Source organism: Dermatophagoides farinae, chromosome 1 (genome assembly GCF_024713945.1).
Source record: "Dermatophagoides farinae isolate YC_2012a chromosome 1, ASM2471394v1, whole genome shotgun sequence".
Classification (NCBI taxonomy): domain Eukaryota; kingdom Metazoa; phylum Arthropoda; class Arachnida; order Sarcoptiformes; family Pyroglyphidae; genus Dermatophagoides; species Dermatophagoides farinae.
This window is the reverse complement of record NC_134677.1, coordinates 6,803,343-6,827,765: the sequence shown is the minus strand read 5'-3', so window position 1 is coordinate 6,827,765 and position 24,423 is coordinate 6,803,343. Positions and strand designations below refer to the sequence as shown.

Genomic DNA, 24,423 nt, shown 5'->3' with positions numbered 1-24,423 from the left:
GTTTTTATATATTTCACACACTAAACTAAAAGTGGATTTTTATTAATAATTCTTAATAATCGATTTCAATGGATTATTGGATATGAAAAAATTGAATTTTTATAAATTATTGACGAGCGTTAACAATTTGGACAAATTCCGGTTTCAATGATGCACCACCAACAAGAAAACCATCAACATCTGCTTGTGATGCCAATTCTTTGGCATTATTTGCCGTTACTGAACCACCATAAATGATTCGAATTGTTTCGGCAATTTGTGGTGAAACATTTTCAGAAAACCATTGTCGAAGTTTTTGATGAACTTCTTGTGCTTGTTGTGGACTGGCTGTTTTACCAGTACCAATGGCCCAAACCGGTTCATATGCAAGCACTACTTTAGACCAATCCTTGACATGTTCTGTTTAGTTTGGATCAAATAATTTAATTAAAATCATTTGTTTTTATTGAAAAAAAAGACAATCATATAATATTACTTGAAATAACTTGTGTTTGACGGAATACAACTTCAGTCGTCTTTCCGGCTTCCCTTTCCTCGAGAAGTTCACCAATACAAGCGATTACATGCAATCCTTCTTGAAGAGCGTGTTCAACTTTTTCACCAATCAACTATCATAAAATCGTTATATATTGATTATTGTGTTTAATTTTTATTTGAAATTACCTGATCACTTTCACCAAAAACATTTCGACGTTCACTGTGACCAAGAATGACCCATTCTGCTCCAACATCTTTGATCATGGCTGGACTTATTTCGCCAGTGAAAGCACCTTTAGGTACTTTATAACAATTTTGTGCAGCAACACCGATAGTCTTTGGCAATTTTTGTCGAACTTCGGCCATATAGATGCTTGGTACACCGACGACAACATCTATTAAACGAGAACATCAATGATAATCATAAGAAAAAACAACTACAACTAACCAGTATTCGGATCTAACGGTCCGTTTGACAATGTTTTTATGAGATCTTCGTTGGTCGCACGAGATCCATTCATTTTCCAATTACCACCGACGAAAAATTTTCGAACCATCTTTGACCGGTTGCTTTTTGATTGTTTAGCTGACTAATATAAAAATTTAATTGAAGTAAAAAAAATTAGCGACTTCAGTAACACCAAAAAAATAACAATCAGCTCGAATGATTAGCGCCGGCGTTTGACATTGAACGCATTGACTCATATCATCAATGTTTATAATTCTATGAATGGGAACTGCAGCGCCACATGGTTATCCGAAATACAAACCTTCGACGATTGATATTGGCCAGATTGATGGCACTTTGTCTTTTTGGAACTACTATTTGCCATTTTTTCCAAGTAAAGCATCTCCTACTTATATGAAGATTAAAATGCTTAATTCTTCTAAAACACGGGGAAAAAATTTGCCTTTTTATTTTCTAACAACAAAATTATTTGCTTAAAAATTTATTAATTCTAATTCTTGAGAAATTCATTCAATCCAGACGGGCCACATTCAATAATTCCATTATCCTTGAATGTTTTGATAACATTTTCGATATAATGTTCGGGTAAATTATTCTCTTTGGCACCCTTGATGATAATTTCTTTATATAGTCGACTTGGAATCGGTTCGTTTCCGTTGACATTGGCATAATTAGATTTCTGTACATACGTACGACATGTTATCATTGGTTGATCATTGGTTTCATATAGTTTTACTATGACTTCTATAGGATCATAGCCACATTCTTGTCGATCTAGATTATCAATGTCATCTTTGTCAAGTGTATAGACAGCACCATAAACGACACTCTTTGAATAAATATAAATTAATTAACATGATTTAAATAAATTGAAAGCAATAAGACATACATTCGAATCCTGTACAATATTAGCCGTTGCACCCTTCCATAATTGAGAATTACCAGCGAATGAAAGTTTAAATCCGGTCAATAATCCATTGGCATGTTTAGTTGCACTTTTATTGTTGATTCTCATTCGTTGAATGAGCAGATTCGAACCATAACAAAAATAGTAGACAAAATGTTCTTTTTTATGGAAAAAAAATTGCAAAGAATCCAGTAGAAATATTAAATAATCAATTCGAGACTTACTTGCGGCAGTTGGCATGTTTTTAAATAATTTAAAAAAATTCAATTATCCTACTCATTTGATGCCGTAATTTCTTAATTTTGTTTCGATCCTTTTCTGTTGTTTTCGTATTATCAATAAGATTGTTTTTTTTTGTATATTTGACATATAAAATTGAAAAGGACATTTGACAAACTAACCAGCTGTCAATCGATTTTTTTCTCCATTCACTTCAAATATTTTATGAGCTTTGAGATCCAGAAATTATAATGGAAATATGATATGATATTTGTCCTATTTTGACATCATTACATTGAATTACGCTTGAAATATCCTCATGAGGATTCTTTTGGCGTTTGCGCATAACGAATATATATGGTATTTATACATGTATATTACGATCATTTTCATGATCAAGTTTTTTTTCCGAATTTTCCAAACTTGAAAAAAGAATATCATTTCAATGACAATCATCATCATTTATATATAATACACACAGAAAATGTTAATTAAATTGATGTTTTTTCATCTGTGAATTAAAGTTTTATATCATAATAAATAATGGCTCCGGTTTGTTTGAAAGTTTTTTTTTTGGATCATTATTTTGATGGCCATTAGTTTTCATTTCATTCATTTGACTCAATTAAATTCAATGATGATGATGATTTTGTTATGTGGATCGATTGAAACATAAAAGTGCGAAAAGAAAAGAGAATTATATTTGATTAAGATCAACATTATCAACTGAATTATAATGAATATATAATATATAATATTATTCAGATGAGAATGGAAACAGATCTAGAAAACTTTTTTTTTCTTCTTTTGTTATAGAATAAATAAGTATATATCGAGAGTATAGTGAACTCTGAAAATGATGATAATGACAACGATAATAATAAACGTTTTTAACGTGCCACTAAAAACAAAGATTATTATTATTATTATTGTCAAAGATGTCATATATATAGAGTTGTCATTGAATTGAATGTAGTGTAATAAACAAAAAAAAAAATAGAAATAGCCAAAAAAAAAATTCAACATGTAAAAACAATAATAAAATGTGTAATGTCCATTTACATACATTTTTTTTTGAATTGTTATTTGATCATTTTTCTAAATATACAATAATAACAACAACAATAATAATAATGATGATGATAGGGTTGAACCAACCCTTTTCAGAGTAGGAAAAAAAATGTGTATTATATAATATGATGATGATGATGATGATTGAATTGACAGAGAAGAGAAAAAAAAACATTTTCTGTCATTATTTTCTGTTGATATTAATTACCTTTTGTGAATGAATGAGTTAATGTATAATGTGTGTGTGTGTGTATATATGATGTGGATAAAATAATTTGATTGCCTAAGTGTTTTATCATTATTTTTGAGTTTATGATTGGACAATTGAAAAAAATTGATTTGATTGATTGACTACAGATTATGAATTATGCTGTGAAAAAAAAATAGTGGAGAGGAGAGAAAGAAGAAAAAAAATTTTCAAGCTATAATTTCTTGACAATATAATTTATAGATTTATAATGACGAATTTTAATATTAGATTATAGCTATTTAATATGATGAAAAAAAAAAATTTTTTTTTGCTTCCTCCCTTTTTTCTCATTTTTTTTTCAAACAGCAGAAATGAATTGTGGACAAAAATGGAAAGAAAAATTTTTTTTTTTTTGGTCATTTATAGAACTGAAGTTGATGTGGACGGGACATTGTTGTTCACCTGGACAACCAATGATTTTAAATCTTCTGCACTTTTAACTTTTCTTGGCATATTTGGCTCTGGATATAATGAATTACGATGATATGGATTACCAACAAATACTGAATTCAATCTTGGCCTATATGCTGGATGATGATAGGTTGTTCCAGATGCACATTGATATAATTGACCACTTTCAATCATACGATTATGATGAAACATTATATCACGTTCAGGTATTAGACTACCACGGCTTTCTAATGAAATCATATTCGGTGGAACCGATGTACATGTATTCATTCGTGATGTTTTTGGATGTAATGAATGTATAGAATTGGGAAATGATTCTTTATATTGTGGTTGATATGGTTCAAGCATTCGTATCTTGCCCCATTTATTAAAAAAAATAAATATACAACCAATCCATGCGGCAATAACGATGACAACAATGACCACTTCATCTTCACGTACCATCATACCATCGGTCATTTCATCCGGATATGTGTGTATCGGACGATTTATGAACTTACGATGTGATCTACGTGTTTCTATTGAAATTTATTTGGAAAATTAAATCAAAAAACATCATCAATTGATAAGATATGAATTCATAAGGTGCTTAAAAAAGCAATAAAAGATTCCCATTTACATAACATACCATTATCGGGAGAAACAAATTGTACTAATCTACTTTGATTTGTTTGGCCTGTTTCGGATACTGCGTTTATTCTCAATGAATATTCTGTGCCCGGTTGTAGACGATCCAATGTTAGATTGGAAAAAAATGGCGGCACTTCTTGAATCACTCGATATCTGTTAAAAATGGCAGATAAATAAATGTTCAATTCATATTGAATGTACCTTGATCTAGATGGATGATAAATAATCTGAAATGATTGTAAGTGGCAATTTTTCAATGCTCGTCTATCATAACTCCAATGTATTCGAACTTCAGGTGGATACCATTGAATCAATACAACAGACATGTTAACAGGTCGTGGTAATACTATGATTTTTTTATCAACATTATCATCATCATCGGTTATATTCTTTGAAGGCAGTATTTGTGTGGATGTATGATTCATATTCAATCTTCTCGATGAATGATAATTATAATGATCATACCAATTTGAAAATTCTCCCAAATCATAGCTCAAATTGGTCGTTGATGTCGTCATCATTGTCGTTGCTATTGGAACTGTATCAAAGAAAGTGAAAAAAAAAATTTCCATCATAAATCAAATGGGTAAAAAAAAAATTTCAAACGAAAATAAAAAAAAATTAGAGTTAGTTTAAACGATAATTATTTCCAGACAATCGCAATCGGAATCACTTTTTTAGAATTCTCTATAAATGGTCATTTTCACACATGAACAAACGATGATCACATTAATTAATAACAATGAAACATATGAAGAATTATGTCCTCGAATGGCAATTCAATGGGTAAATAGAATGTTTAGAAGAATTTCATTTATGTAAAACTATTATGCAAACTACTTTATTCAATTTGGTTCATTTTTTTTTAATATTCTTAATGATTAATTTATAACATTGAAATGAATTGCATCCATGTGTGGCCATCTATATTAGTGAATGAAACAATTTTAAAAATTATATATATTTTTTTTCGCAGCATTCAAACACCATACTAATGAAAAACCAAAATAAATTATTCATTGAATAAAAAATGAACAAAAAAAAAATTTTTTTTTTTCATGCAAATTGTCCGAAATCAAACCTTGTGATTGTGCCAGATCAAATGTTGCCAATATTGAAACAATTATGAATAATAATTGTATTTTGAACAACATAATGATCGTTATGATCGATGAACGCGTCAATGTTAAACTGCCTAATAATGATGATATCCATGATGATGATGATGATGATAATATTATCGTTGATGGTGACATCACCTGATAATGACAATAACCAAACATAACGGTGAATTCATTCATTATAATTTCAGATTAAATCTTTTCTTCAGATTATGATGATTATAATAATTATTATTATATAGTTGGAAATCCATTAATATCTTTTCAAAAATTGAATTGTTTGTCACTGGGACAAAAAGAAAAAAAAATTCTTTTCTCATATATGATAAACAAAACAATAATAGGTCCAGGAAAAAAAACAAGGACATTTCATATCATAAAATGTATTTGATAATCATCAAATATTCATACTTGGCCACATTTAACACCATAAACAAACATATACACAAAATATTCATTCACAGTATAATAGAACTGACAAAAAAATAATGAGAAAGAGAGAGAGTGAAAATAATTTAGAATAATTGGCTTGACACATCGGCACATTCGAACAATGAGAATGAAAATCATCAAAAATTGATGATTATAATCATAATCATATATATATATTGTTCGTGCGTGCTCTACAGACTATAAATGATCATCATCATTATTCTTATATATGGCTATAATTGAAACATGATGAAAAATTACTTAAAGATTCTTAACAATAATAATAATAATAATAATCTATGATTATCTTAAATAATTGTAATAGTATAATAAACGTGATTGATTTGAAATTGATTTGATTGTAGTATAGTGTAGGTGTCTATTTTATTGATTAATGTTGATTTCCTTTTTTTTTGTTTTCATTTCTACAATAGAAATGATAGCGAGGCAATTTTTAAGGATGAACAAACAAACAAACAAAAGAATGAATCACGGATGAAAATGTAATGAAAAATGTATGATCAATCAATCAATTATTGTATGACGGTAATTTCAATCATGGCGATTTTTTTTATATTGGTGATTAAGATGTTTGTCGGTTTTTTTCGTGATTGTATATGATGGCAGTTTGATTGTACTCAATTCTCGATGCCATAATTCTTCAGATGTTTTCTTTTTGTTGTTGTCCATTACGTCTTAATCTTTTCATTGTCTTTTTTCATTTTCTATTACACACACACAAACGGAGAGAATCAGAGAATGTAACTAGATATTAGAAATAAAAACCCGAAACAAACACAAACACATATACACACACACACACATGCAATTCTTGTTTCTGACATTCGAATATATTCTAGGTCCTTTTTAATGATGAAGATGATGGTTGGTTGGTTAGTTAGTGGTAGGCCGATGGCATATACTACCACCGTACATAACGGTCGGTGGTATCAAATGCGATTGTCGATTGTTTTGTATGATAAAGAGAAATAAATGAAAAAGAGGATGGATATAGAGAATCAAATGATGGGATTCAAATTCTATTGGACGCGCGCGCATCATATTATTAATACACCCATACACCCATGTGCAAAACACAAACAAATTCATAAACGATCCGGATAGAATCATATAGGCCATTCGTCGTCGTCGTCGTCGTCATCATCATCATCATAATCAATCGTTAAATGTTTGCGACGACTTTCATAGTTGAATCTTTTATTTTTTCTATAGATTTTTGATGATTTTAATGAAACAAACTCCCGCGTTCCACATTTTATTTTAATTTTATATTCTCAACGACGGGCGACAACATTAACTACTACTTTTACTACTACTACTACTGCATTCATTGAATTCTATCCAAAAACTTTGGAAAACTTTATTTGATTTTCCAATCTTAATACAGACAAACATACATAAACAATTTTTGGCCCAAAATTACAATTGAAACAAAAAACCTAAAAAAGTCAGTCATCGTTTGTGTATATAAGCTTAAATGAAAAAATATAAAGCACAACTTTTGTGCAAAACTTGTATATATATCTTATTCATGTTTTGTTCATTTCTTTTCTTGATACAATATACATATTTGCATTGTATATGATTGTATAACAAACAAGTGAAATTTGAAATTTTTTTTTTGTTTGTTTGTCATTATGTCAAAGAAAATGGAATCACAGAATCACAGAGAGATTTATTCCGGTGAAATTATTATTATTATTATTAATGGAAAATGGCCCGAAAAAAAAATTAAATGGATAACTTTTGAGCATTTAAATTTTTGAAATCGAAAATAAAAAAATTACTACAATAATTGTGCATACCAAATGTATAATTGTGTTTGGAAATTTCACTCCCTCCCGAACAACAACTGAATGATCAAACATGATCAAAAATAATGGAAAAAATTTATGATTTATAGCGTGAATAATATGAATCATATTCAATATCGATCATTAAGATTCTAGTTCAATCAATTTTTTTTTCTCCTTTTATCGGCATGACGATCAATTACAATGATATGAAAAATTCTCCATTTTTTTTTATTATATTGTTATTATTATAAATGTACAAAATGAACAAAAAAAATTACATTAGTGGAGCATTTCAATGGAAAAAAAACAATGTTTACAGAAGTTTCATTATTAAAGAAGAGATTTCTTTTTTTTTCACGAAATTACAATTGTGATTTCAATAATAATAAATACAATAAGAAATGAAATGAAATGAATGAATGCAAAACAAAAAAAAAATTCAATGAAAATGGCCATATTTATAATATATAGTTGCAACCAAATGAAAATAGCTTTGAATTTAGATATGAAAAAAAAATCTTTTGAATTCCAGAATATATGATAATTATAATTGCGTGATGGAAAAAAAATACATAAGGCATATTTTACATAATGAAAACTAATCTATAAAAAAAATATATATCAGTTAAAATTGTGCCAACATGTTTGGGATGATGATGATGATGATGGAAAAAAAATCCAATAAACAATTGCCGTTTTGATATTATATTCACTTATTATCATCGATGAATAATATTGAAAACAGCAAAATAACAATAGAAAAAAAAACAACAAAACGAATTCAAATACCATTTGGACGAATTTCCGTTTCTGATTTTGGCTGTAATGCCATTGGTGGCTGTTGCTGTGTTTGTTGTGGATTTTGTTGTTGCTGCTGCTGCTGCTGTGTAGGATTAATATTGGTCGATGTAAATGATGGTGATACGATTGACAGCTGTAATTGTAAATGTTGTCAATAATTATAGAAATGAAATTATTGAAAATTATTACCTCTTTGTCACGGTCAAGTTTAAACGATTCGACAAGCTCTTCAACGCGTTCGGGTGTTGGGCCCCATTTTAGGAATCCCGCATCGTTTTGTAGAAAATAAACGATGGTATTATAAAGTGATTTTACATGAATTTCGTTTTGATTGCTGACATGCTGAAAACCATGCCTATATTCGTGTTCCGATGCTTGTACAGTCAAATGCATTCGTTTAAATTTATTGCTCTCTAGCCTGGAGATTATTTTCTCCGATATTTCCGGTTTTTCCTGAATGAATATGATAAAAGATAGTGGTTCCATTGAATTTTCCAATAATTTTTCAAAATGAGTTATAGTAGCATTGATCAAATCTTCCGAATCAGGAGGATTTGCTTGGAATGAACCAGAAATTGGATAAAAGTTGAGTATCGATCTGCAATATAACAAAAAAAAATTCAATAAAAAACAGGAAATCGGAACACAATCAATCAATCAATTAACAATAATAACATTATAAACAACTTACCCTCTTGAACCAAAATAACCATCAGTATCGGGAAAAATTGAACAATATTGTCGAAAATAACAATTCAAGGGTGATGCAAAACATTCAAAAGTTACACCAAAATGTTTGTTTAAAGCCCCAAAAACGGATAATGCAAGAGAATTCTGTGAGGGAAGGCCTTCATTCTTGTCGTAAAAACTCTATAATGGTAACAATTTATAATCAATCAAATTATGAATAAATTGAATTTAATCGTTTATCACCTGATATCGTTTTAAAAGACACCAAACACGTGTTAAGAAATAGTTAAATTTTCGGTCATCGCGACAATTGAAATAATATAACATTTCTAATTTTTGCAGATAATTGGTGTTCAGTCGTAAAATTTCAGCATTCTTACCACAACGAAGAATAACACTTTCTTTTTCGGTGATCATTAGTGTAGGAGGTAGTTTTGGACAAGGATACATAAGATAAGCTGAATAGCATGCAATCTTTTTATTGTTCATTCTCATGGAAAATTCTGTGAATAAGAAATAGAAATAGAATTAAAACAAATTCATAATAGTGTAATAATATACCTCTAAGATCTTCTTTTTTAGCCAATTCAAGATTCATTTCTCTTATTCGGCGAGCATATTCAGCCGAAACATGATATATTTTCAAACAAATCGCTTCAACAGATGATTTAGCCGCACCGACGATATGGGGTTGACATTGCCTCTTTAGATGTTCCAATCGTTCGATATAATCTTCAAATGTTGCATTTAATGTTTTCCTTATCCAATCGAATGCATCTTCTACATTCCATTTGACAATTTTTCGACTTTGACCCGAAACTGGATGTGCTTCGATTATTTTTTTTGCAGCTTCGGCATATTTAGATAATTGTTTACGAGCTTCACCACTGAATTTAGGTCGAACCAATTTGATTGGAATATCGCTCATGATTTCTCGATATAGTGAATTAGATAACTCATTTATACAATCTGATGGTAATATAGGATCACATCCTTTGTCGATAATTTTGCGTTCGAGAATCCATTTCGTAAAAGAATCTTTTGGAGGATCAATTGTCTGCCGAGTTCGACACAGCTCCCAATATTGTTGTCGTAGTTTGTGAACGCAATTATACCTGGCTAATTCAATGTCCGGATGAGGATGAAAATAGTAGAAAAACGATCCCTCCCAAATGTAACAATTGGGCTCAATTTCGAAATCAAATGGTCCGATCATAGTCTTCTTGTCATTGCTCATCACATCATTTTTATATTGAGCAAATGGAGTGAATGCAGGGTTAAGCGTTTGATAGATGGGTGGTGCTAAATGATCGGAATGAATTGGTGGCTGAAATTGACTGATTGGTGGATTATTAGCTGATTGTATTCCCAATGGATCGGTCATTGGATCATAAATGTTAGACAATTTAGGCATTTCCCAGATTGATTGATTTGTGTTTTTGTTATAGAAATAAAATCGTCCTTCACGTTTACTCCACACTTTTCGCCAACCTTGATGTAGTAATTCATTTGGTAAATCATGAGAAGGATCGTTAGCTAGGGTTGCTGCTGCTGACGCATTGTTTTGATTTTGTGGTGGTGAAAGCAATGATTGGTGGCCATGATGATGAAGTTGTGGCGTTGGTGGAACAGGGCCTGTTGGTGTCGTCGGAGAAACGGGTATATTGGCTAATGATGTTGGCCCACTGTTTATCTCATTAGCCATTGCATGGCCATGATGTTGCAAATGAGATGAAGTCGTATTGTAACTGGGCAACGATGTTGTCAAATGATTTGTACCGAATTGATTGTGTTGTATAGCTGTCGATACCGATGAAAATGCTGATGTGGATGATGATGAAATTAGATTCATATTGTTATTGTACAATGAACCGAGATAATTTTGTTCATTAGAATGATCAAAATGATAAGGAGCAGAATGATGATGATGATGATGATCATAGGATGATGATTTGGCAAGTGTAATTGGATTCTCTTCAAGCTTATTTAATGTTTCACCACTAATTTTATCAAATCCATATGTTAAGGAAATATCACTGGTGGCTTCGATACTTGTTTTTTTTACAGGTACTTGGATAATGGTGTTTAACATTTCATCATCTTTAGGTTCATCATAATTTTCATCAGCCAAATTATCCTCTTCCTCCGTTTCATCATCTTCAAACACTTGTTTTGCTTTTGGTCGGATTGTTTTCTTCTTTGAATTGGATTCCTTATCTTTATCCTTTTCTACATCTTTCAATTTGGGTTTTCTGCCACGTTTAGTGGTGGCAGATGATGGTTTCGAAACTTTTTGTGCTTTTTTTGGCTTTGATTTATTGGCTATCGAGGTTTTTCTATTATTCGTAGCGGTAATTTCATTTTTAACAAGTTTTTCTTCATTTTTATTATTAATCGATGTTTTTTTAGATTTTGATTCCGTTACTGTTTTGGATGTTTTGTTAGTTTTGACATTTGATTTGTTGGCTTTGGTCGTGTTTATTATGGGTGATGTTAATATATTAGCAGATTCATTCGATGATTTCGTCAATGTTTTTTCAATTATTTTTGTCGCTTTTGTTGCCGTCGTTGATGGACGACCTCTTCCACGGCCTTTTGATTTGGTAACATTGATTTTTTTATTGTTCGTCGTAGTCTTTCTAGGTTTTGGACTTGTTTCAGTTTTTCGACCCCTTTTAGCCATCTTTAGATAGTATGATCATGTCGAAAAAAATAGGAAAGAGAGAAAAAAAATTAGAATTTACAAATAAATTAAAACAATTAATTAATACATAAATAAATTATTATAAAATCGTAAAATACGATGCTATATTGTAGCGCATACACTTGTTGTTTATCATATTCGTCGACAACTTGTATTTCCTATGTCTATGTTTGTGTATCTATCTATGTATGCATGTGTGTGTGTGTGTGTGGCAATGTCCTTCGCAATACGAAAACAAAACCATTTTCATTTTGGCGCCATAAAATTTTTTTCACTTTTTTAAATTTAATAATTTTGATTTTTTTTCTGATATTTATATTGAAATGAATGCTGCCATCTATCATAGCTATAATCATTGATATGTAGATTTTTTTCATTTTAAATCTTAGATTCTATATATATTTTGACACATTGCTTTCATTAGAACAAATGATAATAGATAGAATTTGTGGATGACATTTTGAATTTTAATCAAAAAAAAAAAAAAAAAAAAATTTATATAATCAAACTTACCACTGAATTTTATTCATTTAATCAATTATAAAATGAAAGATGAAAAAGCCAACAAAAAAACATTTTAATTAATTTATTCAATTATTTTATTGCCAAGAAAATTTGGTTGCCTTAAAATGTTTTGATGGGAGAAATTTTTTTAAACAAAAAACCAAAATGAATCCCAAGATGGAAACAAAACACATATAGAATATATATGAAAACAAAAAGATAATTCTTGAATCAAAAAACGTACACATACAAAATTACCAATTTTCTTTTCGGATGTTTATTTATTATTTACTGTTTGTTTGTTTGTTTGTTGTGATGTTTATGTTCGATGTGATATTATGGCATACATCTTCATGTTGAGTAATCCACTATCATCAATGTATTATCATTATTATATCCAACAAGAAGCATATATAAATAATATATATAGCAGTATGGCGTCCATTGATTTCCATTGATTTCTTGAATTTGTATACATCAAATGCTCCTAGCAAATAAACACACAAAAAAAAACAAAGACAGTGTTTGTGTGACTCACGCGCATCACTCATCATTCCAACAGACACAAGGATGGATCCACGATTCTTTTTTGACTATCATGAAAATATTAATGAATATGCAACGTCATCTAGTGATAGATAATCGAATTGTTTAAATTAAAAAAAAAAAATTTTCATTTTTTAATTCAATTCATTTTGTTAAAATTTCTGTTCATAAAAAAATATATAGAAAAATTTGATTTTAAAAAAACCGAAAAAACATTTACAAAAGATTTGAGAGATTTAGTTTCTGTGCCATTTTTAGCCGCATTAATATCGTATTCTTGATGTTTTAGCCGATAGCCGTCTTCGTCCGGTAATAAATGTATTATCCGATGCTAATAATTTTGGCTGTTCATCGGCACAAACTGGACAACATTCACCTCTGATAAGAATTTTTTGACATCCTGGTGGTGATGGTTTACATTTTAATCGTTGACATTTATGTAGTCCATCTTTGCAACGACATTTTATGCAACTAATTTCACCATATGGATCAACTGCTGGATTCCATTCGTCACCATTTGCATAAATTTTTCCCCTGAAACGACAACTTCCTGTTGCAAGAGCTTGTTCAATATTATCATCATTCGATGCTTGGTCACTCATTGATTCCATTGATCTAGTCGATGCACGACATTTTTTACAACAGTCCATTGGATTTTCTCGATAAGCATCACGTTCTGCACATGGTAATGGTGGACATTCATTACGTTTGCATTCGATTTGTGCTAATTTAGTGCACATACATACTGTACATCGATCAAAACCAAATGGAGGTATGTATGGATGCCATCTTGATCCAATAAGATGAGATCGTTTTTCACCTTCAAAATAACATGATTGATTCCTTTTCGACGAATAATGAGCTAATTTGTTTTTACAAATGGGACAACATTGTCCAGGAACACGAATTTGTTCTTTACATCTGAGTTTTAGACAGATTTCGCTCTCACATTTAACACGACCACGTTGACAGAAACACATTTCACAATCATCATTGTGATTTTTCCATTGAGCACCTTCATCGTAGATCTGAGCTTCATAATAACATTTGTAATTGGAATTAATTGAATTCATCGATGGATATGCTGATTGATCCATCATTGCTTTACGATCTAATGAATTACGATCTTCATATGAAACAAATGAAGTTGCATTCAACATGTTTTGGAATATTTTATTCTTTCCAAATTCTCCTGATTCTAATAGTTCATAATAGAGATTTTGATCGTTCCACATTTCCTGTATAGCAGAATTGGCTGTATTATGTTTTCGTATCACACCGACCAATGAGGATTTCATATTAAAATCTTTGTTAAATGAAATTGAAATTTTCAGATGTCTATTACGAATCATGGCACGATATGGTTTTGGAACTTTTTTCCAAGAACCAAAAACAACATATTGATTATTTGATCCATTGCTTTTGTTACCGAGAACAATATATTCTTCAATGATTGTATCATCGAGATCTTGAAATCGTATATAAGTCGGTTTATGATGGCTAAAATTGTCATTAGGGAATTTCAATTAGACAAAAAAAATCAATCAATACAATGGTTTCATAGTATACTAACCTTGTAGTTTTAATAATGAACGCTAGCCGTTGTTTATTCAAATGGAAAAATGCTCTCGTTGTTGCAGTCATATTTGTCGGCGCTGTTGATGATTTTGATGAAAGAAGTGCATAGAATTTTTTACGAAAATTTTTCATAAGCAATGCTTCTTCCATTTTTTGACTAGCAATTAAATCTTCAATATTGTTAACATCTGATTAAGCGAAAAAAATGGAATTATTTGTCAGTTGGACTCATTATTATTATTGACAATAAACAATCGAAATTAATACAAACCTCCAGGACATGATTTACAGCAACGTTCAGGCAATAATACTGGATTGTTACAAGTAGGCTTTGGGCAATCATTTTTGAAATTTCTACAATGTACTTTGGCAACCACACGATTGTCACCTTCATTATTTTTTCTTTGCACAGCTATACATTCACAAAGAATACAATAATATACGCCGAATGGTTCGATGGTTGGTTTCCATTTTTCTCCAATCTCATAAACGTCTTTATCGAATACACATTCTATAAATGTGTTCATGATCATGATCACATAACAAACAAAAACATAGATTAACTAGGAATTAGTTTCTTATATTTTTTGTTAGTTTTTTTTATTGCATGAAACATAGGTACATTGACCTAACAACAAGTGTCAAACTGTGTGTGTGTGTGTGTGTGTGTGTGTTTGTGTTTGGTTGTCACAGATGCAACAGGTTAAAAAAAAAACATTTATTACTTACGAGTTTGTTGTGAAACTTTTGGTGCTACCACATAATCTTCCATTAACGGTAATTTAGCAGCAACATATTCTATATATTGATTTGACCATAAGATAGTTAACAGATAAATTTTTAATAACAAATTTATGAATAAAAATGCCATGTTTGTCTGGATTAAAATTTTTACGAATTCAGTAATCAAGTTCTTGAATGATGAATGGATTGATTTTTTTTTCGAAAAATTACACTTTTAATTCTGAAGCAAGAATTGAAATTTTCTCATGGATTGAGAATTTGTTTTTTTTAGTACAAGAAAAAATCCAAAATTGAATGTGGCAATACTTGTATAACTGTTGACCATTATCAATAACACTTTAGTCATCATATAAATTAGTACACTGACCATGTGGTGGTGGTGTTTATACATGATATATTCAAAACGAATGATCCATAAAAAAAACAGTAGTATTTTGTTAACATATTGGCCGATTACATTTGTCAGAAAAAAAACAGTAGCACACACACACACACAAGGTTCTAAATTAAAAAGGTCTTGTGTTTTGTTTCAAATTATCGTATTGTCGTTGTACGAACAAAAAAAAAAAAAAAAAAGAAAACAAGAAAAACTGATGAAAATCTATTCCAGATGACAATTGAATGAACAAAAAAAAAATGATGATTATTTACGCGGTTCAAACTAGATTCAAAAAATCAGATCTATTCCAAATAAAATGTAATATAAACGAAACCAAGTGTAATCAATGAATGCCACAAGTAAACTGAAAAAATGAAATGAACAACAACAAAACTGAACCGAAAATATTCAACAGGTATCAGAAATGTTAGTCATTGCTTACTTACGTTGACGATAATTTTCTTGGGTTGAATCATTGTTGTACACACACACACACACACACATTTATACACACACTTATGTACATATGACACACATATATACAGAATTATAGCTATAGTGTTTTCTGTAATGTTATAACGATTTAATCTTTAAATATGAATGGTAAAACACCATATATATTGTACAATATTATTTACCAATAATATCCAGCTTCGTATGAAAAGCGCGGATGGACCAAACGAAGAACCAAACAAATGGTAAATTTTTGGATGGTCCAAATGATATTATTATTGGCCCACAAGTTGGTAGTTTCAACCACCAAAAAAAAAAAAAAAAAAAAAAAAAAAAAAAAAAAAAGAAAAGCAGAAAAAAAGATTATTGCCCACAAAACTAACGATGAACATTAAGATCAATCGTCATTTCAATATAGGCGACTCAATCACTCTATACATTTATTTTGTGTTTAATATTTATTTACCGAAATCATTTTATTCGCGGTACCGGATGACGGAAACAATGGTTTCTCTCTCTCTCTCTCTCTCTTACCCTCTTTTTATTCAAAGAATTCTGATGACGGTCTCATAAAATTATTTGCTTAGAGCAAGCAAAACAAACGAAAAGATCACAAGTGAAGAAGAAAAAAAACTTGCGGTAACGATTAGAATGTTGACACAAGTAATTCAAAAAAAAAGAAGTTTTTTTGCAAATATAAAAAAGGGGTTCCGATTTTTTAAATTTTTCCTTTCAAATTCAAAAAAAAAAGAAAAATGGAAAAGTAGATCAACAAACAACGGGAGAAGTATGTGGTCAGATTCAGGAAAAAAAATTTATTTAATAAAAAAAAATTCAAACAAAAAAAACGTTGACCATCAAATTTTTTTTCCGTTCGTCTTTCCGGTCAAAATGTTCTAATGTGCATTACTTTTTGGCAGCAACAACAGCATTGGTGATTGTCACCTTTGTCCGATACATCATTCACACACACACACACCTGTGTGTGATTGTATGTAATTACAACTCATTAACCTACCTGATAGTTTAAGGCTGTGATTACGCGCAACTTTTTTTTCCTTTTTTTATTTTTCTTTTTAGAAACATGACACATTAACACACAAACCGAATGACCAAATTTTTTTTTTCAATGACCATTCGGTGTGTGTTTGTGTAATACATGTCGTTAGTCAAGAAGAAAATTTTTGCGCAGGTGTTCAATCAATTCTGTGTTTGTGTTTGTATATATGCATGGACAAGTGTGTTTTTGTGAATTCTTTGGTAGGTAAATGAAGAGAAAAAAAAATGTGTCAAACAACGAATAACGAATAATGCATTAACGAGTTGGTGAAACAACAACAATACCATCAGGAAAAAAATTGTTTTTTTTCAAATTGAATTTTTTTTCAAACTTTGTTTTATTATATTATTATTAAAAGAAGAAGAAAAAATATAGATATATTTAAAATCATTACATTACAACGACAATAAAAAAAACAGAGAGAGAGAGAAAGAGAAAAGTAGAAAACATGTGTTGATGACAAATCAATTAATATATGAGATCATTGGTGTATTGAATCAAAATATATATAAATATTTATGGTTATAATTGGTCAATATTTTAAAAAAAATCAACATAATTGATTAATAATGAGAATAATCTTATGGTACATTTTTTTTCTTGTTATATAATTATTATCACATTATTGAAGTCAAATAAGGCAGTTACTGTGTTAGTTAATGTAATATTATGGTTATTATGTAGTAGATATTTATATTCTTTTTATGCTTCATTACTAAAATGTTACATTATATGATTCCAATTGAAATGGTAGAATATTCATTTCCGAAATTGAGCTTATCATTTTATTTGAACATTTCATACCAGATAATAATGTTTTATGCATTGATGTTATACGTACATCATTGAATAGATGTGTTATTGATGATGATTTTGTTGGCAACAGGTTGTTGATAGTGCCAGATGATGATATAATCAATGGTGAATCGTGATCATCATAATTGTTATTGTTGTGATAATCACCACAAATATTATTGGGAATATAATCATCTAATGATGGCTCAATTGATGATTGTAACGAAACTCTATTGTGTAGTATCATTAAACTTGATTGTGATGGATGATTAAAATTATCATTGATTGGTAATGTACGTAAATTTAGAAGGAAATATCGACATAAACTATTCGGTGCGATTAAATAGCGATTTCGATAATATTTTTTTGTCGAACGTTTAGTCACCTCTTGTTCACTACGATATGAATACATTGTGATGGATGGATAATTTAGATATAACAATAATGAATCAGCTAATCGAGATAAAACTGGTGGTGATATTTTTCCGTTTGATGATGATGATGGACCATTGTTATGGTGAACATGTTCAAATACTAGCCAAAAATTTGATTGTGCAGGAATATTGTCCATTACGCCTTCACTAAGTCCTCGTTTATCATCATATAAAATACGACGATCAAGCATTATTTCAATTATTCCATTTTGTGGAGAAGTTACGCCATGTGAATGCGATGATAGTATGGAAAATCGACGTATTTCATCTTCAATAAATACGGCCGAAGTCATTGGATAATAATTGCCCTCGATGCCGATTGAATCAATGAAATGTCTTTCAAGCATCTGAAAACCATTCGAATCAACATAAAATGTACGATTGTACAAGGTTTTGTTTATTGTTTTCCTTTTTTCATCAAATCTATTGTCATAATTATCGTTGTTATTATTATTATTAATATGCGTACCAAGACGAATGACTATTTCTTGATTTTCATAATTAGCTTTATCTTCCAAATCAATCAACAGTTTCATTTCAATGGCGGCACCAATGTCGGATTTAATGTTGTACAATTTAATCGAATATGCAATATCAGTATAATTCACAATTATGGTCGAGCTTAGATGTCCTTTAAATAGATTAATGATTGGTGTTTGTGAAAAAAATAAATCTGGATATGGATTTTGATGAACAAATTTCAACAAATAAGCACCACTTCTTTTTGGCACTGAATTGTAAGCAATGAATGACATGTCAAAATATTCTGTCAAATTCTTTTGTTTAAAATGTATCTTTTCAATATACCCTCTGGCATTTAATGTGACCAACAGATAGTCATTTTCCAAATGAAAATTTTTAGTTGTTTCGAATAAAAATGCTTGATCATTTGAATGATTGATTCGTCCTGAATGATGTTTGAAAATGGTAACTTTTGGATCAAGGCTATCTTCATTTGTCAATATTTTATAATTTTTCACTGACAATGGATATAATTGATCGTAAAATTCAATTTCAAAAATTTTTGATGAAAATTTCGAACCATTTATGAATACTGGATTAATTTGAAATGGAATTTTTCTTTTATTTTCAATGTCTATAATCTGTATGAATGGATCATCAGCAAATATTTTGATTGATTCCGTTACTAATTGTGTATGTGAATTCAATACCAACAATCGTAGTCCATCCTGATCGGAGGGAACTTTAAGCACCAGTTGCTTGGTTATTGTACGCCAATTTGATCGATAAGATGTAGTGAAAATGAACTGTTCAGTATTATTGACATCGTTAAATGAATCGATATCTAAATTTAAATACTGCACTATTTTGGCCAAAGTAATCATCGTACTGTTGATAGAATGACTCAAACGTCTACCATAGTCTTCCATAACATAGTCTTTTGAAGTTCCTGTAATGCCATCATGATGTTGAAAGAGAGCCAAATTTTGTCTAGCATTAGAAATAATATTATATTCTCGATCAAGCAAAACATTTAAATAATTGGTTTTCCAACGTTGACGTAGAAAGTTTCTCGTAAGACTATAGAAAATCTCTGTCGACCGTAACAAATGTTGTAGTTCGCGACTCAATGATTTAAAATACGGACGTGTAGTAAAATAACCCGTCCAATAACTGGATATAGAATCCACATAAACATCGGCATAGGGCATAAAATCACCTTCCACTATCGGATAATTGTTTTGGTTGATGGGTAATCGGTCGTTGACAGTGGTAAAATAATCTTCAATCGTACCAAAAGTAATTTCCGTATCATTGAATTTTTTTCCATTCGAATTGATGTAGTCCATAAGTAGCATATAATTTTTATATTGTTGCTGCCATTCAATGTCGAAATTGTAGCGAAAATCATCACCAAGTAATACCAGAGCTACATTATGTGAAAATAACGATCCTAGTTTAGAATACTGTTTGATTATTTTTTTAGCTTTTGTTTCTAAATTGGTAGCATTTAATGGTGTTGCTGTAGATTCAGAATTTTCGCCATAAATTTTACGAAAATCAAATTCTAAACATACTTTATAATCTGGACCGCATGCATATTTGAAGCTATATAAATGTAATGGTGACATATGACATAATGGGAGACGATCGTTTTTATTTTGAAATGGTTGTTTCCAGAAAAAATTCAAATATTGTTGCTCTGATAGATATTTTTTCCATGCATGATGTGTTCGTTGAATGTAGATGTTTGAGATGCCAGATTTTTGTAATAAATAAGAAAATGTTGTCGAATGACCGAAAGGATCGACAGAAAAAGAGTTACGTAATGGAGTGTCAATTTTCAATTCAGTGCGAATAAATTGATGACCTTCAATCAATTGATCTATCATGTCGAAATAATGTGTGGTAGCTTCGTCGTTCATTACCCAACCACCAGTGACTATCTCCAATCGACTTTCATTCAATAATTTTCGTAAACTTTCTTTCATTTTGTTTGATGATAATCTAAAAAACCAAAAAGAGAGATAAATAAGTTCGTTGAATAAGGGAAAAAATATCAAGACTTCAATATAAATAAAAATCATCAATCAAATCAAAAAAAAAAAAAAAAAAACATTCATGCGAAAGAAAAAAAAAGAAAAATTTTGATTACCTATCCCACCAACGGGAAAAGAAAGACATTTCTGCCCACACAAATGTCATGTTTGGATATTTGTTTAGATTTTTAACCAGATTGTCTAATACATAGTATGTATAATGATAAAAATATTGATCATAGGTATTTAACCATCCTGGATCATTATGTGAATGTGGTACAATGATCACCTGTTGTTCGAAACAAAAAAAAAAAAAAAAAAATTTCAACATGATTTATTATTCATAATATTCATAATCATCTAGGATGCATCATAAATCAATAATATAATATATGTCGTCCATAATGATTATAAACAATAAAATAAGATATATATTAAATTCTATTCATAAATTTATATTTAGATATATGGCCTACGTTTTTATGTGCATGTTTATTAATAGAAATTATGAAAAAAAAATTATTGTGTCCATTTCTAGGCCGAAACATTGTTTTTTTTTTGTTTCGGTCGAGATTTTATCATCATCATCATTATTATCACGACATTATGATTATGCATTTTTATTTCATCATAGTTTTTTTTTCTAAATAGATATGAATATAAATTGAGCCTTTATTATAAATAGCTTAGAAAGCCAACAAAATTAAAATATTCGTATATATATTGTATATGCAGATAATTTGTTTCTTCACAATACAAAAAAATAAACATTCATGAGATTCGAAACAGAAAACATCTCATTTATACATCGAATACACTTGTACTTTACAATCAAATTGTATGATAATAAGGAAATGGAGCATCATTATAAAGCCAACTAAGACTATTAACTACAGACTAGTGTAGTGATGTATTCATTATTTATTTCTGGAAATAATTTCCATCTCCATGCTAATCATCATCATCATCATCATCATCATATTTTTCATATCATTATGACCTTGAGCGAATCAAGGTCACAAAAAAAATGAAAAAACTAAATAATATTGTAAAAGAAAAGAATTGCAAACACACACAAAAATTAAACATACCTTCAATGGGAATCGAGGATGTTGACTATTGAAACGTTGCTCCAATGTTTCGCTCCAGGTTTCATTATCATCATTGGATAATTGATTTAAAAGTATGGCAAATTCTTTATTTGTTTTGAGTACATCTTGCGAAAAATTTCGATTCAAAACATTCGGGCTATATTTATTATAATTATCATCATTTTGAGAAATATCATTTTTTATCACAAATGTATGATTATCATTGTTGTTGTTATTTTTATTATTATCTGTTACAATAGTTGGTGAATAATTTTGACCATACCTGCTATATGGTTGATTGATTGTTGAAAATTTAGCAAATATAAACGAATATATGAATATGATAAATATGGCCGGGAATAGTAGATATAAGAATATTATTCTTGGATTGCTTCGAGCCATTTTTTCGATATATATCAAAATCGATTATAACGGTAATCATTGACAAAGAAAATGAACGGTAAAATAAATTTAGCTGTTCATTGGCATCTATATCAATCGATAACGGGATTTTATCGTGTCACACAAAATATATTGATTTTCTATTTTTATTTGATTGTTCGAATTTTCGAATACAACGAAAACCAATTCGTAATGAACATGATGATTCAGCAGCTAATATATTTATTGAAACATTTGGCAAAATATATAAGTACACAGAAATTTAATAGTTTAACAAATGAACTAAATTGATCGTTGAATCGATTGAAAAGAAAAAAACGTGATGATTGTCGCCGTGATAGTCGTTGATTGGATACATGAATGATCATCATCAACATCATCGTAAATTTATAAATAAATCATCCACATTCATAAGCACATAAATTTGAACAGTCAATTGATGGTTATTGCAGCTAATCATTCATTCATTCATTCATTCAGAAAGATATAACAAAATAGTTTCGCGTTCAATATTGAATCCCCAAATAAAAAAAAAACTCATTTGAGGACGGAAAACAAATATACACATACATCCACGAAAACGAACAAAGCATACAACAACAACAACAACAAGTGCAACAACGACGAAATAATAATGAACAGAAAAAAAATGGATACGAGTACACCTATATATTTTTTTTATATGTATTGTTTAATGATTTTATCGAAGAGTCTTCAAACAATATAATGAATGAAATGAATGGCAAAAATTTTCTTTCAGGTTGGATTAGGATATGCTTTACCGTTATTTTTATTATGTTGGATTTTTTCTTTTTTTTTTAATGTTACCAACATCATCACAATCACATCACCATAATTGAACCATTATCATAGATTTATAGTTATCTCTCAATGATTTTGGATATCATATCACACAAACATTGATGACGATTATTATTTCAAGTGCATGAAAACATTATTATCATCTCCAATGGCTACTATTCACAGTTGTTCATTTAGAAAGACATCATCACATGCACAGGCACATTTGATTCCATAACTATATATGATCATGATGTTGATAATGATGACAAACTGATGAACAAAAAAAAAAAGATTCGGAAGAGAGTTAATGAAACATGATCACAATAACATTCATGATTAAAATGATAATGATATTATCAACACCGTGTATTTTAACATAAATAGATGTTATGCCAAGATGTTCAAACAAACAATGAAAAAAAACATCCAATGATTGATTCGTTATGGACAAAATCATCATCATATATAAAGGTGACCCGAAATATATTTTTTTTCTTCACTATTCAAATATTATTTCCTCACACATAAACACAAACAAACACACACACACACACACATGATCCACGAGGAAAATTCAACCAACCACCATGATGGACATAAAATCACACTAAATGCTGTTTATATTATGCTGAAACTTTTACGACGACGCTCAACAAACAACCACAGTATAGAAAAAAAAAATAAAGTCCAAAGAAATCGATTTCCATGAGAACTGGAATCTCTATACATTTAACAGACATATAACAATATGATGATGATCAAGCTTGAACATGCACATTTCGGGTTATCGTGATCTTCGTTTTATATATTTTTTCTTTTCTGGTTTTTTTTTTGGTTGGTTTAATAGTTTCTCTCTCTCTCTCTATCCCACTAACACACACACACACACACAATAGCAATATACAATGGCATTTTTAAATGTTTCATTATTGTAGGTGGAAATTTATTCGTTTCCTTGTTTGTGTGTATGTCAAAAATGCAAAATGTCAGTGGCCAAAATAAAAAATGAAAAACCAGATTTCAAATGGAAGAGATTTTATTTGTTTTTTATATATATAATGGATTTGTATTATTCATATCAGGTTTTTATTCAACATGCATATGTGACATTTAAAATGATTTTCGTTTTTTAT

General features: G+C 29.6%; 6 protein-coding genes across 9 annotated transcripts; all 6 read right to left on the bottom strand.

Moving 5' to 3' along the window:
- Position 1: 1 nt before the first annotated feature.
- Tpi (triose phosphate isomerase) lies at positions 2-1,192 on the bottom strand. The gene is made up of 4 exons (XM_047054305.2): positions 926-1,192; positions 664-872; positions 476-608; positions 2-399 (listed from the first exon to the last, which is right to left on the bottom strand). Exons 1-4 carry the CDS (start codon positions 1,032-1,034, stop codon positions 107-109), a joined length of 744 nt encoding a protein of 247 aa, XP_046910261.1. The 5' UTR covers positions 1,035-1,192; the 3' UTR covers positions 2-106.
- Positions 1,193-1,359: 167 nt separating this feature from the next.
- Positions 1,360-2,377, bottom strand: LOC124491626 (gamma-glutamylcyclotransferase). Its single transcript, XM_047054306.2, has 3 exons — positions 2,078-2,377; positions 1,836-2,011; positions 1,360-1,775 (listed from the first exon to the last, which is right to left on the bottom strand). The coding sequence occupies exons 1-3, from the start codon at positions 2,091-2,093 to the stop codon at positions 1,437-1,439; spliced, it is 531 nt and encodes a 176-aa protein (XP_046910262.1). The 5' UTR covers positions 2,094-2,377; the 3' UTR covers positions 1,360-1,436.
- A 475-nt stretch (positions 2,378-2,852) lies between these two features.
- On the bottom strand, positions 2,853-7,687 carry LOC124491624 (uncharacterized). 2 transcript variants are annotated; one of them, XM_075728900.1, is made up of 6 exons: positions 6,249-7,687; positions 5,967-6,029; positions 5,516-5,841; positions 4,636-4,972; positions 4,433-4,587; positions 2,853-4,322 (listed from the first exon to the last, which is right to left on the bottom strand). In XM_075728900.1, exons 3-6 carry the CDS (start codon positions 5,733-5,735, stop codon positions 3,754-3,756), a joined length of 1,281 nt encoding a protein of 426 aa, XP_075585015.1. In that variant the 5' UTR covers positions 5,736-5,841; positions 5,967-6,029; positions 6,249-7,687; the 3' UTR covers positions 2,853-3,753. The 2 variants fall into 2 exon arrangements, with proteins under 2 accessions (XP_075585015.1, XP_046910259.2); XM_047054303.2 differs by having other exon boundaries at positions 5,516-5,693; positions 5,967-7,687.
- Positions 7,688-8,011: 324 nt separating this feature from the next.
- Pcif1 (Phosphorylated CTD-interacting factor 1) lies at positions 8,012-13,097 on the bottom strand. The gene is made up of 7 exons (XM_075728884.1): positions 12,762-13,097; positions 12,513-12,622; positions 9,857-11,978; positions 9,539-9,798; positions 9,297-9,475; positions 8,795-9,203; positions 8,012-8,738 (listed from the first exon to the last, which is right to left on the bottom strand). Exons 3-7 carry the CDS (start codon positions 11,976-11,978, stop codon positions 8,586-8,588), a joined length of 3,123 nt encoding a protein of 1,040 aa, XP_075584999.1. The 5' UTR covers positions 12,513-12,622; positions 12,762-13,097; the 3' UTR covers positions 8,012-8,585.
- A 107-nt stretch (positions 13,098-13,204) lies between these two features.
- Positions 13,205-17,571, bottom strand: LOC124491484 (uncharacterized). The gene is made up of 3 exons (XM_075728892.1): positions 14,899-17,571; positions 14,623-14,815; positions 13,205-14,549 (listed from the first exon to the last, which is right to left on the bottom strand). The coding sequence occupies exons 1-3, from the start codon at positions 15,158-15,160 to the stop codon at positions 13,313-13,315; spliced, it is 1,692 nt and encodes a 563-aa protein (XP_075585007.1). The 5' UTR covers positions 15,161-17,571; the 3' UTR covers positions 13,205-13,312.
- A 10-nt stretch (positions 17,572-17,581) lies between these two features.
- Positions 17,582-24,012, bottom strand: LOC124492283 (alpha-Mannosidase class II b). 3 transcript variants are annotated; one of them, XM_075728879.1, is made up of 4 exons: positions 22,085-24,012; positions 21,110-21,282; positions 20,532-20,961; positions 17,582-20,420 (listed from the first exon to the last, which is right to left on the bottom strand). In XM_075728879.1, the coding sequence occupies exons 1-4, from the start codon at positions 22,484-22,486 to the stop codon at positions 17,979-17,981; spliced, it is 3,447 nt and encodes a 1,148-aa protein (XP_075584994.1). In that variant the 5' UTR covers positions 22,487-24,012; the 3' UTR covers positions 17,582-17,978. The 3 variants fall into 3 exon arrangements, with proteins under 3 accessions (XP_075584994.1, XP_075584995.1, XP_046911096.2); XM_075728880.1 differs by having other exon boundaries at positions 17,582-20,961; positions 22,085-22,241; positions 22,368-24,012; XM_047055140.2 differs by having other exon boundaries at positions 17,582-20,961.
- Between the last annotated feature and the right edge of the window lie 411 nt (positions 24,013-24,423).

What these genes read in the sequence shown, in the direction of transcription:
- Pcif1 (XM_075728884.1), bottom strand. Translation starts at nt 11,978, where the DNA reads ATGGCTAAAAGGGGTCGAAAAACTGAAACAAGTCCAAAACCTAGAAAG. An exon ending in TAAAAAAGAAGATCTTAGAG is followed by an intron (nt 9,799 to 9,856) that starts GTATATTATTAC and finishes TCTTATTCACAG; the next exon opens with AATTTTCCATGAGAATGAAC. An exon ending in AACTTGACCGTGACAAAGAG is followed by an intron (nt 8,739 to 8,794) that starts GTAATAATTTTC and finishes TTACAATTACAG; the next exon opens with CTGTCAATCGTATCACCATC.
- LOC124491624 (XM_047054303.2), bottom strand. Translation starts at nt 6,125, where the DNA reads ATGATTTTCATTCTCATTGTTCGAATGTGCCGATGTGTCAAGCCAATT. An exon ending in TGATCTGGCACAATCACAAG is followed by an intron (nt 4,973 to 5,515) that starts GTTTGATTTCGG and finishes TCTTTGATACAG; the next exon opens with TTCCAATAGCAACGACAATG. An exon ending in TATCATCCATCTAGATCAAG is followed by an intron (nt 4,588 to 4,635) that starts GTACATTCAATA and finishes CATTTTTAACAG; the next exon opens with ATATCGAGTGATTCAAGAAG.
- Tpi (XM_047054305.2), bottom strand. Translation starts at nt 1,034, where the DNA reads ATGGTTCGAAAATTTTTCGTCGGTGGTAATTGGAAAATGAATGGATCT. An exon ending in ACCGTTAGATCCGAATACTG is followed by an intron (nt 873 to 925) that starts GTTAGTTGTAGT and finishes CTCGTTTAATAG; the next exon opens with ATGTTGTCGTCGGTGTACCA. An exon ending in TTTTTGGTGAAAGTGATCAG is followed by an intron (nt 609 to 663) that starts GTAATTTCAAAT and finishes ATTTTATGATAG; the next exon opens with TTGATTGGTGAAAAAGTTGA.
- LOC124491626 (XM_047054306.2), bottom strand. An exon ending in ATATTGTACAGGATTCGAAT is followed by an intron (nt 1,776 to 1,835) that starts GTATGTCTTATT and finishes ATTTATTCAAAG; the next exon opens with AGTGTCGTTTATGGTGCTGT.
- LOC124491484 (XM_075728892.1), bottom strand. Translation starts at nt 15,160, where the DNA reads ATGATCATGAACACATTTATAGAATGTGTATTCGATAAAGACGTTTAT. An exon ending in CTGTAAATCATGTCCTGGAG is followed by an intron (nt 14,816 to 14,898) that starts GTTTGTATTAAT and finishes TCGCTTAATCAG; the next exon opens with ATGTTAACAATATTGAAGAT. An exon ending in TTCATTATTAAAACTACAAG is followed by an intron (nt 14,550 to 14,622) that starts GTTAGTATACTA and finishes TGACAATTTTAG; the next exon opens with CCATCATAAACCGACTTATA.
- LOC124492283 (XM_047055140.2), bottom strand. Translation starts at nt 22,486, where the DNA reads ATGGCTCGAAGCAATCCAAGAATAATATTCTTATATCTACTATTCCCG. An exon ending in ATCCTCGATTCCCATTGAAG is followed by an intron (nt 21,283 to 22,084) that starts GTATGTTTAATT and finishes TTCGAACAACAG; the next exon opens with GTGATCATTGTACCACATTC. An exon ending in TTTTCCCGTTGGTGGGATAG is followed by an intron (nt 20,962 to 21,109) that starts GTAATCAAAATT and finishes TTGGTTTTTTAG; the next exon opens with ATTATCATCAAACAAAATGA.